General features: G+C 45.1%; 2 protein-coding genes across 6 annotated transcripts in view; one reads left to right on the top strand and one right to left on the bottom strand.

Moving 5' to 3' along the window:
* The window catches only part of ppp1r16a (protein phosphatase 1, regulatory subunit 16A), a 20,735-nt gene extending 6,061 nt beyond the window's left edge, over positions 1–14,674 (top strand). For 2 of the 4 annotated variants that reach the window (XM_053639579.1, XM_053639580.1), the window contains exons 2-12: positions 1–756; positions 949–1,019; positions 1,642–1,787; positions 1,988–2,091; positions 2,288–2,412; positions 2,504–2,629; positions 10,432–10,507; positions 10,676–10,805; positions 10,964–11,120; positions 11,256–11,722; positions 12,497–14,674. The exon at positions 1–756 is cut by the window's left edge and continues 839 nt beyond it. In XM_053639579.1, coding sequence (XP_053495554.1) covers positions 489–756; positions 949–1,019; positions 1,642–1,787; positions 1,988–2,091; positions 2,288–2,412; positions 2,504–2,629; positions 10,432–10,507; positions 10,676–10,805; positions 10,964–11,120; positions 11,256–11,722; positions 12,497–12,533 — 1,707 coding nt within the window. In that variant the 5' untranslated portion in view covers positions 1–488 and the 3' untranslated portion in view covers positions 12,534–14,674. Of the gene's footprint in view, positions 757–948; positions 1,020–1,641; positions 1,788–1,987; positions 2,092–2,287; positions 2,413–2,503; positions 2,630–10,431; positions 10,508–10,675; positions 10,806–10,963; positions 11,121–11,255 lie in introns of all 4 variants that reach the window. The other 2 variants (XM_053639581.1, XM_053639582.1) reach the window with 2 other exon arrangements.
* Positions 3,607–8,433, bottom strand: LOC128616787 (C-type lectin domain family 4 member M-like). 2 transcript variants are annotated; one of them, XM_053639585.1, is made up of 5 exons: positions 6,317–8,433; positions 5,480–5,622; positions 5,295–5,401; positions 5,060–5,206; positions 3,608–4,974 (listed from the first exon to the last, which is right to left on the bottom strand). In XM_053639585.1, coding segments are annotated over exons 1-5 (1,623 nt in total). In that variant the 5' UTR covers positions 7,542–8,433; the 3' UTR covers positions 3,608–4,973. The 2 variants fall into 2 exon arrangements, with proteins under 2 accessions (XP_053495559.1, XP_053495560.1); XM_053639584.1 differs by having other exon boundaries at positions 3,607–5,206.

The raw sequence follows: 14,674 nt of genomic DNA, 5'->3' as shown, positions 1-14,674 counted from the left end.
CACTACGTAGGGACTTAATACACCCTACATAGTGCACTCCATGCCTGATGATAAGACATTAATGTATTGGCACCCCGGATTTAAAAGCGTTTCAGAAGACGTCTTGACGATCAGGATCTTTCTCCACGTTGCTTCCATACTTCAAGACATCTCCGTTATTTCAGGGTTTTTGTTTTTTTTTGGACCCTCCAGAGTCTGACCTACTCTAAACCCTCAAGACCTACCCTAGTTCACTTCTTTGTAATTTTTTTTCTTATTATTCGTGTGGAAGGGAGACGCGAGAAGCGCCGAAGATTTCGAGAAACGTCTCCGCAATCACTGTACCGGAACCACACTGTGAACCGGCGCTGAGAAGGTCGCGCCAACTTCAGGCCTGGACACCGAATCGACACGGAAGATACGACGCCAGGTATGATTACTACTTCAGAAATCTCGTGATCCGGAAGCGAGCGTAAACGAGACTTTTTGTTTTTTTTTTGCGGCCGGACATGGCAGAGCACGGCGAGCTGCTGGCCGAGATGACGAGCGTGAGCCGACTCTCCACGACGGACCGACTGAAGCACGCGCAGAAGAGACGGGCGCAGCAGCTGAAAGGCTGGGCGCAGATGGAGAAGGAGAGCGCACGCATGGGGAAGAACAGCGTCGCGCAGAGGAAGAGTGACGAGAAGAAGGGCAAGAACCACGGTGGGAGGAAGGTGAGGTTCCCGAGCAACATCACGCTGCTGGAGGCCGCCGCCAGGAACGACCTCGACGAAGGTAAATCTACATTACGTCAAATCAGCTTCATTTATACCTGCTGGGCTTGTGTTGGAGAAGGACACGCCCACTTTAGTGTTTTGGAGTGTGAGTGATTGAGTAGAGTCCAGGAGCAGGACGGAAAATGGAGGGAACGGAAATAAAAAGCTGGAAGGTGAAAACAAAGTGTGTGTGTGTGTGTGTGTGTTGTAGTGAGGGAGCTGCTGAAGAGTGGTGTTAGCCCTGACCTGTTTAACGAAGACGGTCTCACAGCCTTACACCAGGTACACACACACACACACACACTGTATAATCATTGCTATTCTACATTGTTGTGTTTTTAGGCCCGTGTCCACCACAGGAACTTTTCTAGAAACTCAGGAAGTTCAGCTGCACTTCCAGGATCCAGGGCCGAAAACGTATTTATTTATTTTTCACCCCAGTAGCTCCAGAAAGTCTTTCTGCAGACCAGGAACTGACTGGGGTGGAGTTTGGGTACAAGAGTGTGCATGTTTCCTGTTGTGTGGTGGAAAGACAAACTACAGGAACTTCTCCAGGAACCGTGTAGATCTCTTGCTCAGGAAAGTTCCTGAACCTTTCGGTTCCTCCCGTGCATGTGGAATGCAGCGCTCGTAAATTCGAATTTTTATTATCTCCGGTTTCAGAAGATTTAATCTCTGTTCAGAGGCTTAGTGAAGTTCAAATGATTTCGCCTAGTGATCGGAGAATACCCATAATGCACTGCTCTTTTGGACACAGCCAGTTTCGGTTAATAACAATAGATTGAAGAATGTAAAGGGCGAGTCAAACAGAAGGTTAGTGTTTGTTAATGAAGGCGTGTTGAATCATCTGTCTCATCTCTCTCTCTCTCCCTCTCTCTCTCCGTCTCTCTCTCTCTGTGCCCAGTGCTGCATCGATGACTTTGTGGATGTGGTGCGCTGTCTGCTGGAGTCCGGTGCGAATGTAAATGCGTGTGACAGTGAACTCTGGACTCCGCTACACGCTGCTGCCACCTGTGGACACACTGGCCTCGTACAGATCCTCGTCCAGGCGTGAGTCTGTCCCCGTACATACAAGCACACTAACAAATAGACAAACTACCCTAAGAGTTGGAGCATCACGCCTACCGTAAATACACGAGCTATAGCGCGAACCACTCACTGCTGGAGTATCGGGTCTTGTGTAAACGCATTAATTAATGTTTTTGAGTTGTGTTACTGTGAAGTAATTGTGTGTGTGTGTGTGTGTGTAGCGGAGCGGATCTGCTGGCAGTAAATGCAGACGGGAACATGCCGTATGACCTGTGCGAGGACGAAGCCACGCTCGAACTCATCGAGGTAGTGATGGCCGAGCAGGGTGAGTCTCGTTCTCAGCGCCTTATCAAAAAACGAGGATGTCCCTAGCAGACTCGGAATCGTACAAGTCACCATCTCGTCGGCTGTCTTCCGAGCGTGGCGGAGGTCGTGTGACCGAGTGCCTCGTCGCGGTGGACAGACGGGTTACATGGTGATGGTGATTAGCACGTGTTTAAACTGTTTCCCCGCATACGCAGGCATCACACAGGAGCAGATAGACGAGTGCCGTGCTGCCAAGGAGAGAGTCATGCTGGCCGACGTCCAAGCACTGATAGACCGAGGAGACAACCTGAACGCCAAGGACCAACACGGGGCCACTCTGGTGAGAGAGAGCGAGAGAGAGTAAGCAAGAGCGAGACAGTGGAGATGTGACTCACATGTAAATGGTGTGTGCATGTGTGTGTGTTGTGTAGCTGCACGTAGCGGCAGCTAACGGCTACTTGTCAGTGGGAGAGGTGCTGCTGGAGCACAGAGCGAGCGTGGACGAGACAGACGCAGACGGATGGACACCGCTGCACGCTGCCTCCTGCTGGGGACAGGTGAGAGGTGCACTGTGGAAAAACCACACAATCACTGATCACTTTATTACAAGCTCAAATAAATTCACGCTTTTATCCAAGGTTCCACAAACTTCTCCCCTTGACGATGGTGATGTTCACATTTGAAGCGATTTCGAGTCTCACAACACTTTTCAAGATTTGAACAGTGTTGCACGGTGATGTTGGGTGATGAAGCCAGTCTCTCGGTTAGCAATCCATCATAAAGACGTTGGGGTTGAGGACAGGGCTCTCGGGTGCAATCTTTTACACCATTGTCGTATTGAAACGGGAAGAACCTTCCTGAAAATTGCTGCCGCAGAATTTTGCTGTTTTTGAAGAACTGCAGAGTGGTTAAAGTGCGCGTGCGGAAGTGATTCTGTAGCAAAAAGGCGTTTTTATCTGGGGACGATATTTACTTTCCTGTCGCACAGCCGTGTTTTTTTTTTTCATCTCGGCTCAGGGAGGGTTGATATTAAAGATTGAGAAATGGGGAAGCTACGTGGCACTGAAGAAATGAAATATGCAGACATGTTTCTGGAAGCGGTCTGTGACGACGCGTGCAGAACATTTAGGGCTGAACTGATCTAATACTGCGCATCACCGAGCGTCACTACGGATGCTGAAACTATAGCCTGAAACCTGATTGATTCTGGATTGTATCCGATTGGACACTTGATATAGTCCGTAACAGCAAATTAAGACTCGTTTACTGAATGATGTCAGGACTGGATCAGTACTTGGTATCGTTGGATTGTACGATATAACGATCTTGCGCACACGATATCCAGTGACGTTTACTCCGATTATATTACCAGACCTGCCAATATTTACAAAGTATTGCTCAAATACGCACCAAAAGATCAATCTTTTCTACCCAGTAGAAAAGCAGGTGAGTTAATTGATCTATCAGTCTGGAATGATTTGCGCAGGTGATTCAGACTCTCTGAATTTAACTGATACCACCTGGAAGCCCCGCCCACTTCCCGATCTCACATTCTCTCGAATGGGCTCTCAGGGCGCTTTCGATTTCTGTCATGGTTAATGAAGAATAAAACGACGATATCACGAATTTTCACGAGTGCCACTGCCTGCAAGCAGTTCCCGACTACATAGCCTGTAATGTTATTTTTAAAAAAATGAAAGAAAATAAAAACATGAAAGGAAAAAAATGGATGAATAGAGCGAAAGATTGATTAAATGTAACACACATTTGTCATTTAAAAATTTTAATAAAATAAAAATATAAACTCTTGGCATGTTTACTGGCAATGCTGTTTAAAAATGATACTCAAAGCTTACAGGCTGATCGGCTAGATCGTTACCTGGAAACGTGTCCCAGCGTTCAGTGAAATCCAACATTTCATTTCCAAAATATTCAGTGAGCGTGTGGAGTAGATGAGGCTGAGGGTTGGGGACATTAACTGACTTGATTTGGACTATTTATGTTTACAGAGAACGCTGGTTAGATTCTTCAAAAAAAGCTAAACAGTTCAAGCTAAAGTCATTGATTTTCTTTAAAACAGTGACGTAAAACTTTAACACAGACAACTATATGCGAAACGTCTCGCTACTACAGATAAATGGAAATTAAAGAAAACGTGTCAGCGTTTTGGTTTTTACATTTTACAGTGCGTCCATAGAGAACGGTCATTACAGTAAGTTAGCTAAACACAACTAACTAGCAGCTTCACGAAGAAGGTGTTGAATTTCGAGCGCTGGCTTAGTATTACATCAGTGTTCATGATTTTCATTAGAGTAGCACACGTTCACCGTCCAGTTTATTAGGAACACCCGTACACACACTCGTTCATGCAAGAGCCTCAGCCGGCATCACCAGCCAGATGGGCCGATTTTGAGTATTTCGGAAACTGCTGATCTCCAGAGATTTTCTCACACACACACACACACACACACACACACACACACACACACACACACACACAAAGAGTCTCTAAAGTATGTACAGAATGGTGTGAAAACCAAAAAAACATCCAGGCTTCAGTGGGAACGCTGGTTCAATGAGTCAGTGGTTTGTTGCAAAGGTTGACTTGTATCTGCATGCTCCCACGTGATTGGCTGATTTGGATTATTGCATTAATCAGGTGTACAGGTGTTCCTAATAAAGTGGCAAGCGCTAGCTTAGTAGTCGGGTACTAACACCGTGTATGCCGTAAGCTGAAGTTATATATACATAGAGAGAGACATTACTGCAGTACCTCAATATTATCTATATGCACTAGATAGCTAGTGAGAGTAATATTATGTAATAATTGTATGGGGTACTCAAGGGTACTTTTGTAACGCAGTCAGTGGAGATCGCTGCTGACGGACGGCTTGAGTTTAATCTGAAAATACAACGTAGTGAGACTGAGTCAGTGTTGCGTTATTACATCATGACCAAACCTTTTATTATTTCATTTCTCAACGTACCACTGCAAAGTCTGAGAAGGTTTCTCACAGATCCATCTCACTTTGCCATTGCACGGCCTGTCGTTCCAGCCCTGCTTATCCGGAAAACCCCAAATCTCAGCACAGTCCTCGTTGCCTATATCGTTGGGTTCCCCCGGAACCCAGTACCTGAAATCCAGAGACATCGGAGTCTTTGGTTGACATGAACTTCACAATGTGGTCAGATAATCCAGGAGAATTGGTTTAAAAGTCTTACGCAGTGGTCAGTGCTGTACCATCCACCCATTTCCAGGTCCCCTCTGTATTTCTGTCATTTAAACCAATCCAAGCCTTATCGCTGCCCAGCTGCTGAACAAGGAACTCCTGTGAAGATCAAAAAGCAATATGAAAAAGAACGTCTCAAGCTTACTATTTCTCTTTCACTTTCATGTTCTCTCTCACCTGTTCCTCTTTGGTCTTGATGGTCACGAGTTCTGCTCCCTTCTTTTTGCAGTCCTGTCTGCCCTCAGTCCAGCTTTTCTTCTCAGTAGAGATGAAGTAAAGATTGGGGCTGAAGTAGACCCATCCTCCTCTGCCCTGTGCAGCTGGAAAGACCGAAAGGATATAGATTTTAATAATGTTTTTTAAGCAGACCCACTCCTGGAGGAATTCTCACCAATCCTGACCAGTCCCACGAGTTTGTTTTCGCCCAATCTCTCTTGGTTTTTCCACATTATCTCCCAAATTTGGTCACCTGCCAACCCCCACACCCCCAACCAGTTCGGTCTCACCTAGCCGTACAGCAGCTACCAGTGTTCTTAAAGGCACCCAGAGATCAGGGCCAACTTTGCTTCCCTGACTCCTGACATGGAAGGTTGTGGCATTGTCGGGATTCAAACTTGCAATCTCTCCTTTCCATGATATTTTCTAACATGTGGAATTGGTTCTAGTTCACAAAATATTAACAAATTAGTTCTTTAAACCACCATAACCTTAATCAGGTGAAAGCAGGTAAAGATTATAGTTACCACAGCACTTTGCAAATACTCTTGATTGCTCCCATGTTATTGAAAACCTTTCTTTGTACCACAAACTTCATATCTGACTGCCCACTCGAACGTAAAAATCACCCCCTCCCAAAAGTCTTTATTGGCTCCTGCAAGATCCCATTGGTAATGCGCACCACTAGTTGGGACATGTTGTTTTGAAACCCAGCAGCACTCGTACAAAAACCAGACACATTAAAATGTAATTGTCAGCACTCTACTGAGAGGTTTTTTTTTTGACGGATTTTATTACCTAGCTTTTCCAACCTGTTCCGAAGTACATCTCTCTCCTTCTGTAACTGGTCTTTCTGGTTTGCCATGGTGCTGTAGTTTGTCTGCAGTTTCTCCAGTTCGTTAGTCAGTTCCTTACATTTTTCCTGGTCCTTTTCTCTCACCATAGTCAGGTTGTTGTAGCTGGTCTGTAACCGGCCTCTCTCGACTGTCAGGTTGTTGTAGCTGTTCTGTAACTGGTCTCTCTCGACTATCAGGTTGTTATAGCTGGTCTGTAACTGGTCTCTCTCAGTGGTCAGGTTGTTGTAGCTGGTCTGTAACCGGTCTCTCTCGACTGTTAGGTTGTTGTAGCTGGTCTGTAACTGGTCTCTCTCAGTGGTCAGGTTGTTGTAGCTGGTCTGTAACCGGTCTCTCTCGACTGTTAGGTTGTTGTAGCTGGTCTGTAACTGGTCTCTCTCAGTGGTCAGGTTGTTGTAGCTGGTCTGTAACCGGTCTCTCTCGACTGTTAGGTTGTTGTAGCTGGTCTGTAACTGGTCTCTCTCAGTGGTCAGGTTGTTGTAGCTGGTCTGTAACCGGTCTCTCTCGACTGTTAGGTTGTTGTAGCTGGTCTGTAACTGGTCTATCTTGACGGTCAACTTGTTGGAGTTCATTTGTATCCGGTCTCTCTCGACTGTCAGGTTGTTATAGCTGGTTTGTAACCAGTCTATCTTTATGGTCAAGTTGTTGTAGCTGGTCTGTAGCCGGTCTCTTTCAATGGTCAGGTTGTTGTAGTTCATCTGTAACCGGTCTCTCTCGACTATCAGGTTTTTGTAGTTGGTTTGTAACTGGTCTCTCTCGACTATCAGGTTGTTGTACCTGGTCTGTAACCGGTCTCTATCAAAAGTCATGTTTTCGTAGCCGGTTTGGTGCTCTAGAAGGAGTTTGCTGTAATGAGTTTGTAAATCGGTGTTTTCTGTAGTCAAGTTGTTGAACTTGACCCACAGCACTAAGACAGCAGAATTCAGGAGGACACACAACAGGGTCAAGCACACTGCAGCAAGTCTGTAATATCTGCTCCATGAGGTGTCGCCTCCTAAACAAGAACAGGAGAAAAAGGGAGACAATTTATTAGCGTCATCTATCTTGCATGTACACTCATTGGCCAGGTAGACCGCATGTACACACCGATCAGCCATAACATTAAAACTATCTGTGTAATATCGTGTAGGTCCCCCTCTCCTTGTGCCACCAAAACAGCTCTGAGCCATCGAGGCATGGACTCCAGAGGACTTCTGAAGGCCAGCATGAACTTTTTCAGCAGTTTGTGCTACAGTAGCTCTTCTGTGGGATCAGACCAGACGGGCTAGCCTTCTCTGAACACGTGGATCAATGCGCCTTGGGTGCCCATGACCCTGTCACCGGTTCACTGGTTGTCCTTCATTGGTCCACTTTTGGTAGGTACTAACCAGTGCAAGACTTGCCGTTTTGGAGATCCTCTGACCCAGTCGTCTAGCCATCACAATTTGGTCCTTGTCAAAGTCGCTCAGATCCTTACGCTCGCCCATTTTTCCTTTTTCCAGCACATCAACTATAAGAACTGACTGTTCCCTTCCCTTGCTGCCTAATAAATATATCCCACCCTCGAGAGGTGCCAGTGTAACGAGATGATCAGTGTTATTCACTTCACCTGGATTTAATGTTATGGCTTATCAGTGTCGATGCACTTTATAGGTATGGATTTACAGACTGTAGTCCATTTGTTGCTTCACACAATGCATCAGCTCTTTACCCATTGTCCATCCATTAATGGAAGGGAAACAGATAATCTGCAGCTCAACTGATATACCTCAGTGGCATTCAACTAATAAATCAGCATCTAGGGTTACACCAAGGCCCTAAACCTCAGCTTTTGTTGTTACTGTCAACCTGTAGGGTGAAATCAGTAACTTTTGTACTCACCATCAGTATTTTTATGTATTTAAACTTATACAACAGCAATTAATGAATGGTACACTGTGCCTTTTATCCATTTATAGTTGAATTTAATACTGCGGAACATCCTTGGAATAACGTTAATAAAGTTCTCACATACACTTAGCATCTGTAAACAGTCATTCCTTCACCAGTCTCTCTTTTATTTCTCTCTGTCTCTCTCTCTCTCTCTCTCTCTCTCTCTCTCTGTCTCGAAGTAAAAAAATAAAAATAAATAAAAAATGGAGCTGGTCATGTTACTGAGAGGTTTCAAAATGCGCTGACACTGGGGACTCTTTCCATCAATGTTAAATAAACAACATCTTATAGAAAAATTCACTATATCAACGACATTTATAAATATTATTATTATTATTGTTATTATTATTATTATTATTTGGAACGTCCGCTGTACGAGTCCCTGGAAATGAGCCGTTACCACAGAAACGATAAGGTATTGGAACGAGTGCGTTGATAGAAACCTGTGATTTACACTCCAGTCAGCACTACAATCAGAGCTCCTGTTATAGAAAATGAATCAACATGTATTCAAACTTTTTAATTGGTTGACATACCGATATAACGGTGTCTTATAAAAGTGTCCAGTCATGTTGGTACTGCACCTGTGTCGATGTTCCTGACGCTCCGCTCGGCCAGGTTGTCCTCATGCTTGTCGTCGTCGTCGTCTTCTCCACGGGAGTTGAACCTGTTATACGAAACCAGGTGGAAATTTTTAACCAAGACCTGTCTCATCTCCATCCTGCTTTCCAGTAAAGCCAAGGCGTCGTCGTTCCCCGTCAGAGGTTCTACAGCACTAAATACTCATGAGTCAGTGTGCACCTCCGGTAATATCACATGCACGGCTCTGAATGGAGAAGTCAGGCCGTGAGTACTTCTTGCAAAAAAATGCAGAGCTTGCTGAAATCAAAAGTGAACTGAAACCTTGAATCCGGCATCAAACGTGTTTTAATTTTAACATGGGATGAAGCCCAGTTACTTTCCCGAATGATCAACTGGTATTGCGATGCTCACCGAGTCGCACTCCATCACATACGTCTGTCACCTCGTACCGCGCGTTTCGGCGAATTGTACAGGATGGTACCAGTGGGTAGTGTTGGAATTCTCTACCGTATGGGTTGCGGTAGAAGGAACTGTTTGGAAAAGCCAGTCCAGGGACTGTGCTGGTCTGTGAAGCAATTCAGCTTGTGGTCGAGTTCCTGGAACTAGTCCATGATGAAACACGCCTTGGGAAATGCTCATCACACAGAAAAGCTGTACGGGCTCATATTGTTCACGCCAAATTGTTCTTTCCGACGTGGATTCTTCTTTTAATGGTCAATTGCTACGCTCCAAGATGTAAGGAAGACCTTCATCAAGACACTTCTCTGTCGGGTGGTGGGGAATGAACTTCCCCTGGCTGCAACGAGATAATCAACGCTATTGACTTCACCTGTCTGTGGTTTTAAAGTTATGGCTGATCTGTGTGTTTGTATTTCATAAATCCTGTATATGAACGTTCCTCATCAAGGTAATAAAAAAAAAAATGTATTAAAGAAAGGCCGTGTGTGAGAGCGGAAGCGAGGCCGCTGATTGGTCAGCTGCTTTAACATGCGTTCTCGAAGAAAGTACGCCTCGTGATGTTAGGGTTTGAAAAGTAGACATCGACTGCTGTAGGTCTTGTAATAGCGTCATGTGATGGCGGTCCAACATTTGTGTGTGTGTGTGTGTGTGTGAGAGAGAAAATGGGTAAATTTCACACTAAAATTACCAAACTTCTTGCGAAAGGAGAAGGAAAGTGTGAGGAAAAAGAAAGGGGAGGAGCTTAATTAAGGAGTGGCGTGATGAAGTGGAGTTACTGGCACCGCCCCTGAAGATGATTATTTTCCTATGGCGGCATATCCCGAAGTGTTTTATTCCTCTTATTTCTTTTTTTCTGTATCTTTTCTTAGGCAGTTTGCCAAATTTATTATTTTTTAAAATAGATTTTTGTCCATTTATTGTTACTTTTAATGTTAATTACTGTCAGAGCTGCAGCTGTAGACACGTTCTGACCAATCAGAATAGAGGATTCATTAGCACTGGTGGTTTAGTGGATGATTGTTTGTTGTGCAGCCTGACATGGGGTGTGTGTGTGTGTGTGTGTGTGTGTGTGTGTGTGTGTGTGTGTGTGTGTTTCTTGTCATACAGCTACAAATGGTGGAGCTCTTGGTGGCTCACGGCGCGGATCTAAACGCCAAGTCTCTCCTGGAAGAAACCCCTCTAGGTGAGTACGACGCTGTCGTCTCTCTGTGCACTGTTTAGGGTATAAAATATGGTTCCTGTGTATTAGGGTTCACTTACACCACACACACGCACACATCGTATTGCACTAGATAACCTCTACTCTGCGTGCTTATTGTTAGGCTAAATTTGTGTGTGTGTGTTTGTGTAGATGTGTGTGTGGATGAGGAGGTCAGGGCAAAGCTATTAGAGCTGAAACACAAACACGAGGCCATCATGAAGAACCAGGACAAACACAAAGGCTCACTGCAGAGACGAGCGTCCAGCGCCAGCAGCCGGGGGTCAGTGTGTGTGTGTGTGTGTGTGTGTGTGTGTGTGTGTGTGTGTGTGTGTGTGTGTGTTAAATATTTGTTAGATTATTAATGTCATGAGGATTCTGTACTGATCAGGAAACACTGTGTGTGTGTGTGTGTGTGTGTGTGTGTGTGTGTGTGAGCAGTAAGGTGGTGAGGAGGACGAGCGTGAACGAGCGTAGTAGTTTGTACAGGAGAGAGCACCATAAGGAGGCCATGGTGTGGCAGGACAGAGGGAGACAGGACAGACAGACGGAGGACGAGGATGAAGACAAACAGACGGACGCCGAACTCAAGCACATGGTGAGGAAACAATGTGACAAAAAAGTTTGGCTTATTTTATCTGTACTAGCAAATCTGAGACGCTGTAGTTCTACCCCCTGTTTGATTCGACATGGAATCACGCCTCTAACATGATTGGCTGTTCCCCCGATGCAGACGGCGGCGTCTAGCCGGGCGCAGGATTTGCGTTATCCGGATAACGACAGAGGCTTGGAAAACGGAGACCGCGACTCTGTCGTAGGAAATGGCGGCACCTTCGTGGCGTCTACGTCCTTGGTTCCCGGAGAGCTGCGCAGCAGTGGACGCAGGGAACGCAGCGCCTCCTATCAGCTGACTCCAGCGCTGCCGAGCGGCGACGCCGGGGACACGGATAGCATGACGCGGGAGAAATCGCACCAGACGCTAGCGGAGCTGAAACGGCAGAGAGCCGCCGCAAAGCTTCAGAAACGGCAGGCTCCTGCTCCGCCTCTGCTTCCTCCGACACAGGAAGAGGCGGGGCCTGCCGAACTGGCGGTGCAGCCAGTGTACTTCACACCTGCGAGCGGCGATCCGCCGCTACTGAAGCTGAAGGCACCAGAGGAAGAGGAGCCGGCCAATCAAAAAGAGCCGTGCTGCGGACTTATGTAGGGAATGCGCGCTCTCACACACACACACACACACACACACACACACACACAGCATAATTAAGAAGAGACGACCAATCAGAATGAACTAAGCTCGTAATGGACTCGTAAAGGGAGCGCGCGCACACACACACACACACACACACACACACACACTCACACACTCCTTCACTGGAAAGCACAGAGAGCAGAACGTTCCAGCAATAAACAGCACCGTTCTCTCTCTCGATCACTTTATTTTTGTCTTCGACGCTCCAGTCAGCAGGACGTCGGTGTAAGAAAACTTCACTTCCTGTCCTCGCCATCATGACTTCCTGTTGTATTTATGTAAACCTTCCTGTCAGAGGGGAGAGAAGACCGAGCTCGAGCACTTTATTACTGACAACTCGACATTCCATGAACACCTGCGTTTGAGTCATTATCATTATTATTATTATTATTATTAATTCTCCGTCTCAATGGCTCCCTGCTGCACTTCCATTGTTATTATTATTATTATTATTATTATTATTATTATTATCATTATTGTATATCTTATATAGTGAACTTGTGACAATGGTTCCCTGATGTACGTTTAGTGCACTTCTATAGGTTGAACAATTCAGCTTAAAAATACAGAGGTTAAAAGATGAAAGAAATGAGAAAAGATTTATATTTAGAGTACTATATATACACATATATAAATATATATATATATATATAAATATAAAGAACGAAGTAAGCTGAAATATGTGTGTTTTGAAGACTTTACCAGAACAAATCTCTCTCTCTCAGGCGTTATTGCAGCCTCCAGAGCGGCTGCAGAGGTTGAAGGCGAGTTTAGTGGAGATATTTTTGTAGCTATTTCTAGAAGGAGAGGTTCTAGCTGCGTTTTCTCACTTGTGGAAAGACCAGCGGACTTCCTGGAGTCAGGGTAGGGTGTGAGAACTTTCTTTTAATTTCCTTCCTTCCAGTGTACAAACACGGCTAATTAGTTTCTGTAAGCAGGATGTTTAGCTGTGTGCTGATGATCGTGTTCTCCTGTCATGTTCGTTGCATTTGGGAATAAGTGAGCACTCGATTTGGAGTCCCTTAGCTCCGCCCACTCAGCTCTCCGAACCCAGCCCCTTAACCCTGCCCACTTAGCTCTCTGAACCCAGTTCCTTAGCTCCACCCACTTAGCTCTCTGGAGCCAGCCCCTTAACCCCGCCCACTCAGCTCTCTGAACCCAGTCCCTTAGCTCCTCCCGCTCAGCGCTTTGGCGCTACAGCTTTAGCCCCACCCCTAAGCTCTCTGAAGCCAGCCGTTATCGTTTTAGCCACACCCACTCAGCTCTCTAGCGCTACCCCTTTAGCCCCACCCCCTAATCTCTTTGTCGTTATCCCCTTGGCCCTACACATGTTAGAATAGTAAAGTCACTGCAAAACCAGTGATTTATAAACGAAGAAGAAAAACCCAATAGTTGTAAGTAGATAAAATGGTGACGTAGCGAAGGTGCGAATTAGAATTCAGAGCTGCAGTACGAGGTTACATCACGGCTGCAGGTTCACAGATCTGACGATGGGTTGATCCGATTAACCCGTGCATCCCTGCAGGTGAGTGACTGACGAGTGAAAGAGGGGATGTGATGCTCAGCACACGGCTAAAGAAGCTCCACTAAACACGTTCCTCATGAAGAATAGATTTCCGTGTGTAGTGCTGACCCAAACTGCGTTTACAGGCTTCAGACTAACGCCGTGTGAAAGCCGTGTGAAAGCGGTAAAACAGTACACTTTCTCACTTGGTGTAAAGATATTTATACAGTATGTTTTTTTTTGTTGTTGTAAAGATCGATTCAAGGACTCATATCGACACTGACGTAGATTTTGATCCGTAGATGTATATCTTTGCGAGATCTAGTGCACTCGATAGGGTGTAGAAACCGTTATTTCAGCCTGCGCAGTGCACTTGAATATATCCGTTCTTATTTTACCGGTTTTTTTTTTCCTTTTCTTTTTTCCTCACAGCGGAAAAGCTTCCCGTCGCATGAAGAACATTCCGGATAACGAAACGGATTTGTATTGCCGCATCATTTCTCTCAACGTTATATGTTAATATCGTCCCGCGCTACGTCTTCATCGCCATTAAAACGTTATTCATCGTAAGGAAGTGCGTCGATTGGCCGCGGTCGGAGACGGACGAGTCTAGCTCACGCGCGTCGCTAGCTATCGAAAAAAACAAACAACAAATTGTGTAACGTTTAGCGTTTATACGTCTGATTCGGGACAGCATGTCCACATCCGATGGTTTTAGCAGTTCACAAGCTAGCTACGAATGCTACCTCGCCAATTTGAAGCCTGACGCGCGAGATGAAATCCGTCAGACGTGAGCGTTAATAAAATCTCGTAGTTCGCGAGACGTCCTGTTGTTCTTACGTAATTAATCTGAATCACTTCCACCGCAAGCGACGAAATATATATATATAAAAAAATGTTCTAACCTGGATGTGGAAGATTATTCTATAAAAAATTTTGTTTTTGAGATGTATTTATTTATTTATTTGATGAAGCACTGGACCGCTGAGGGTGAAGTGCGAGGAAGAATTTTTAACGTCCGTTTAAACATCCGTTTTTGGTTTTGTTTGTTTGTTTTCCTGCGTCCTGCTGCCTTTAACTGCTGTCCGTTTTACTTTTTTTTTTTTTTTCTTTTTTTCGGGGCCGTACGGACGCAAACTCAGCATAAAAATATATTTTGATGGGGAGTCGCTAGATTCTAGATTTTTAAAACAAACAATGAAAAAAAACGATTTATTATATAGAAGCTATTTTCATGGCGTTTTCACGGTTGAGGATGACGTACTTTCGTAATCTTATAAAAAAAAAAATGTTAAAAAAAAAACAAAACAAAAGTCTTAACTGGCAGAGTGTCTACTGTCTGATATTTACGTTGCACAACAAAAGCTTGAATCGAATTTAAATAAAGGACCTAAAACTG

This window comes from Ictalurus furcatus, chromosome 13, assembly GCF_023375685.1.
Source record: "Ictalurus furcatus strain D&B chromosome 13, Billie_1.0, whole genome shotgun sequence".
Taxonomy (NCBI): Eukaryota; Metazoa; Chordata; class Actinopteri; order Siluriformes; family Ictaluridae; genus Ictalurus; species Ictalurus furcatus.
Note: the sequence above shows the minus strand (reverse complement) of the source record. Positions and strands in the feature narration are given on the sequence as shown.

Bases quoted from the DNA above. Each gene is read 5' to 3' on its own strand.
- LOC128616787 (XM_053639584.1), bottom strand. From the start codon at position 7,541: ATGGCTCAGAGCTGTTTTGGTGGCACAAGGAGAGGGGGACCTACACGA. The intron at 5,402-5,479 runs GTGAGAGAGAAC...TGATCTTCACAG, and splicing joins TCAAGACCAAAGAGGAACAG to GAGTTCCTTGTTCAGCAGCT. The intron at 5,207-5,294 runs GTAAGACTTTTA...TCTGGATTTCAG, and splicing joins GGTACAGCACTGACCACTGC to GTACTGGGTTCCGGGGGAAC.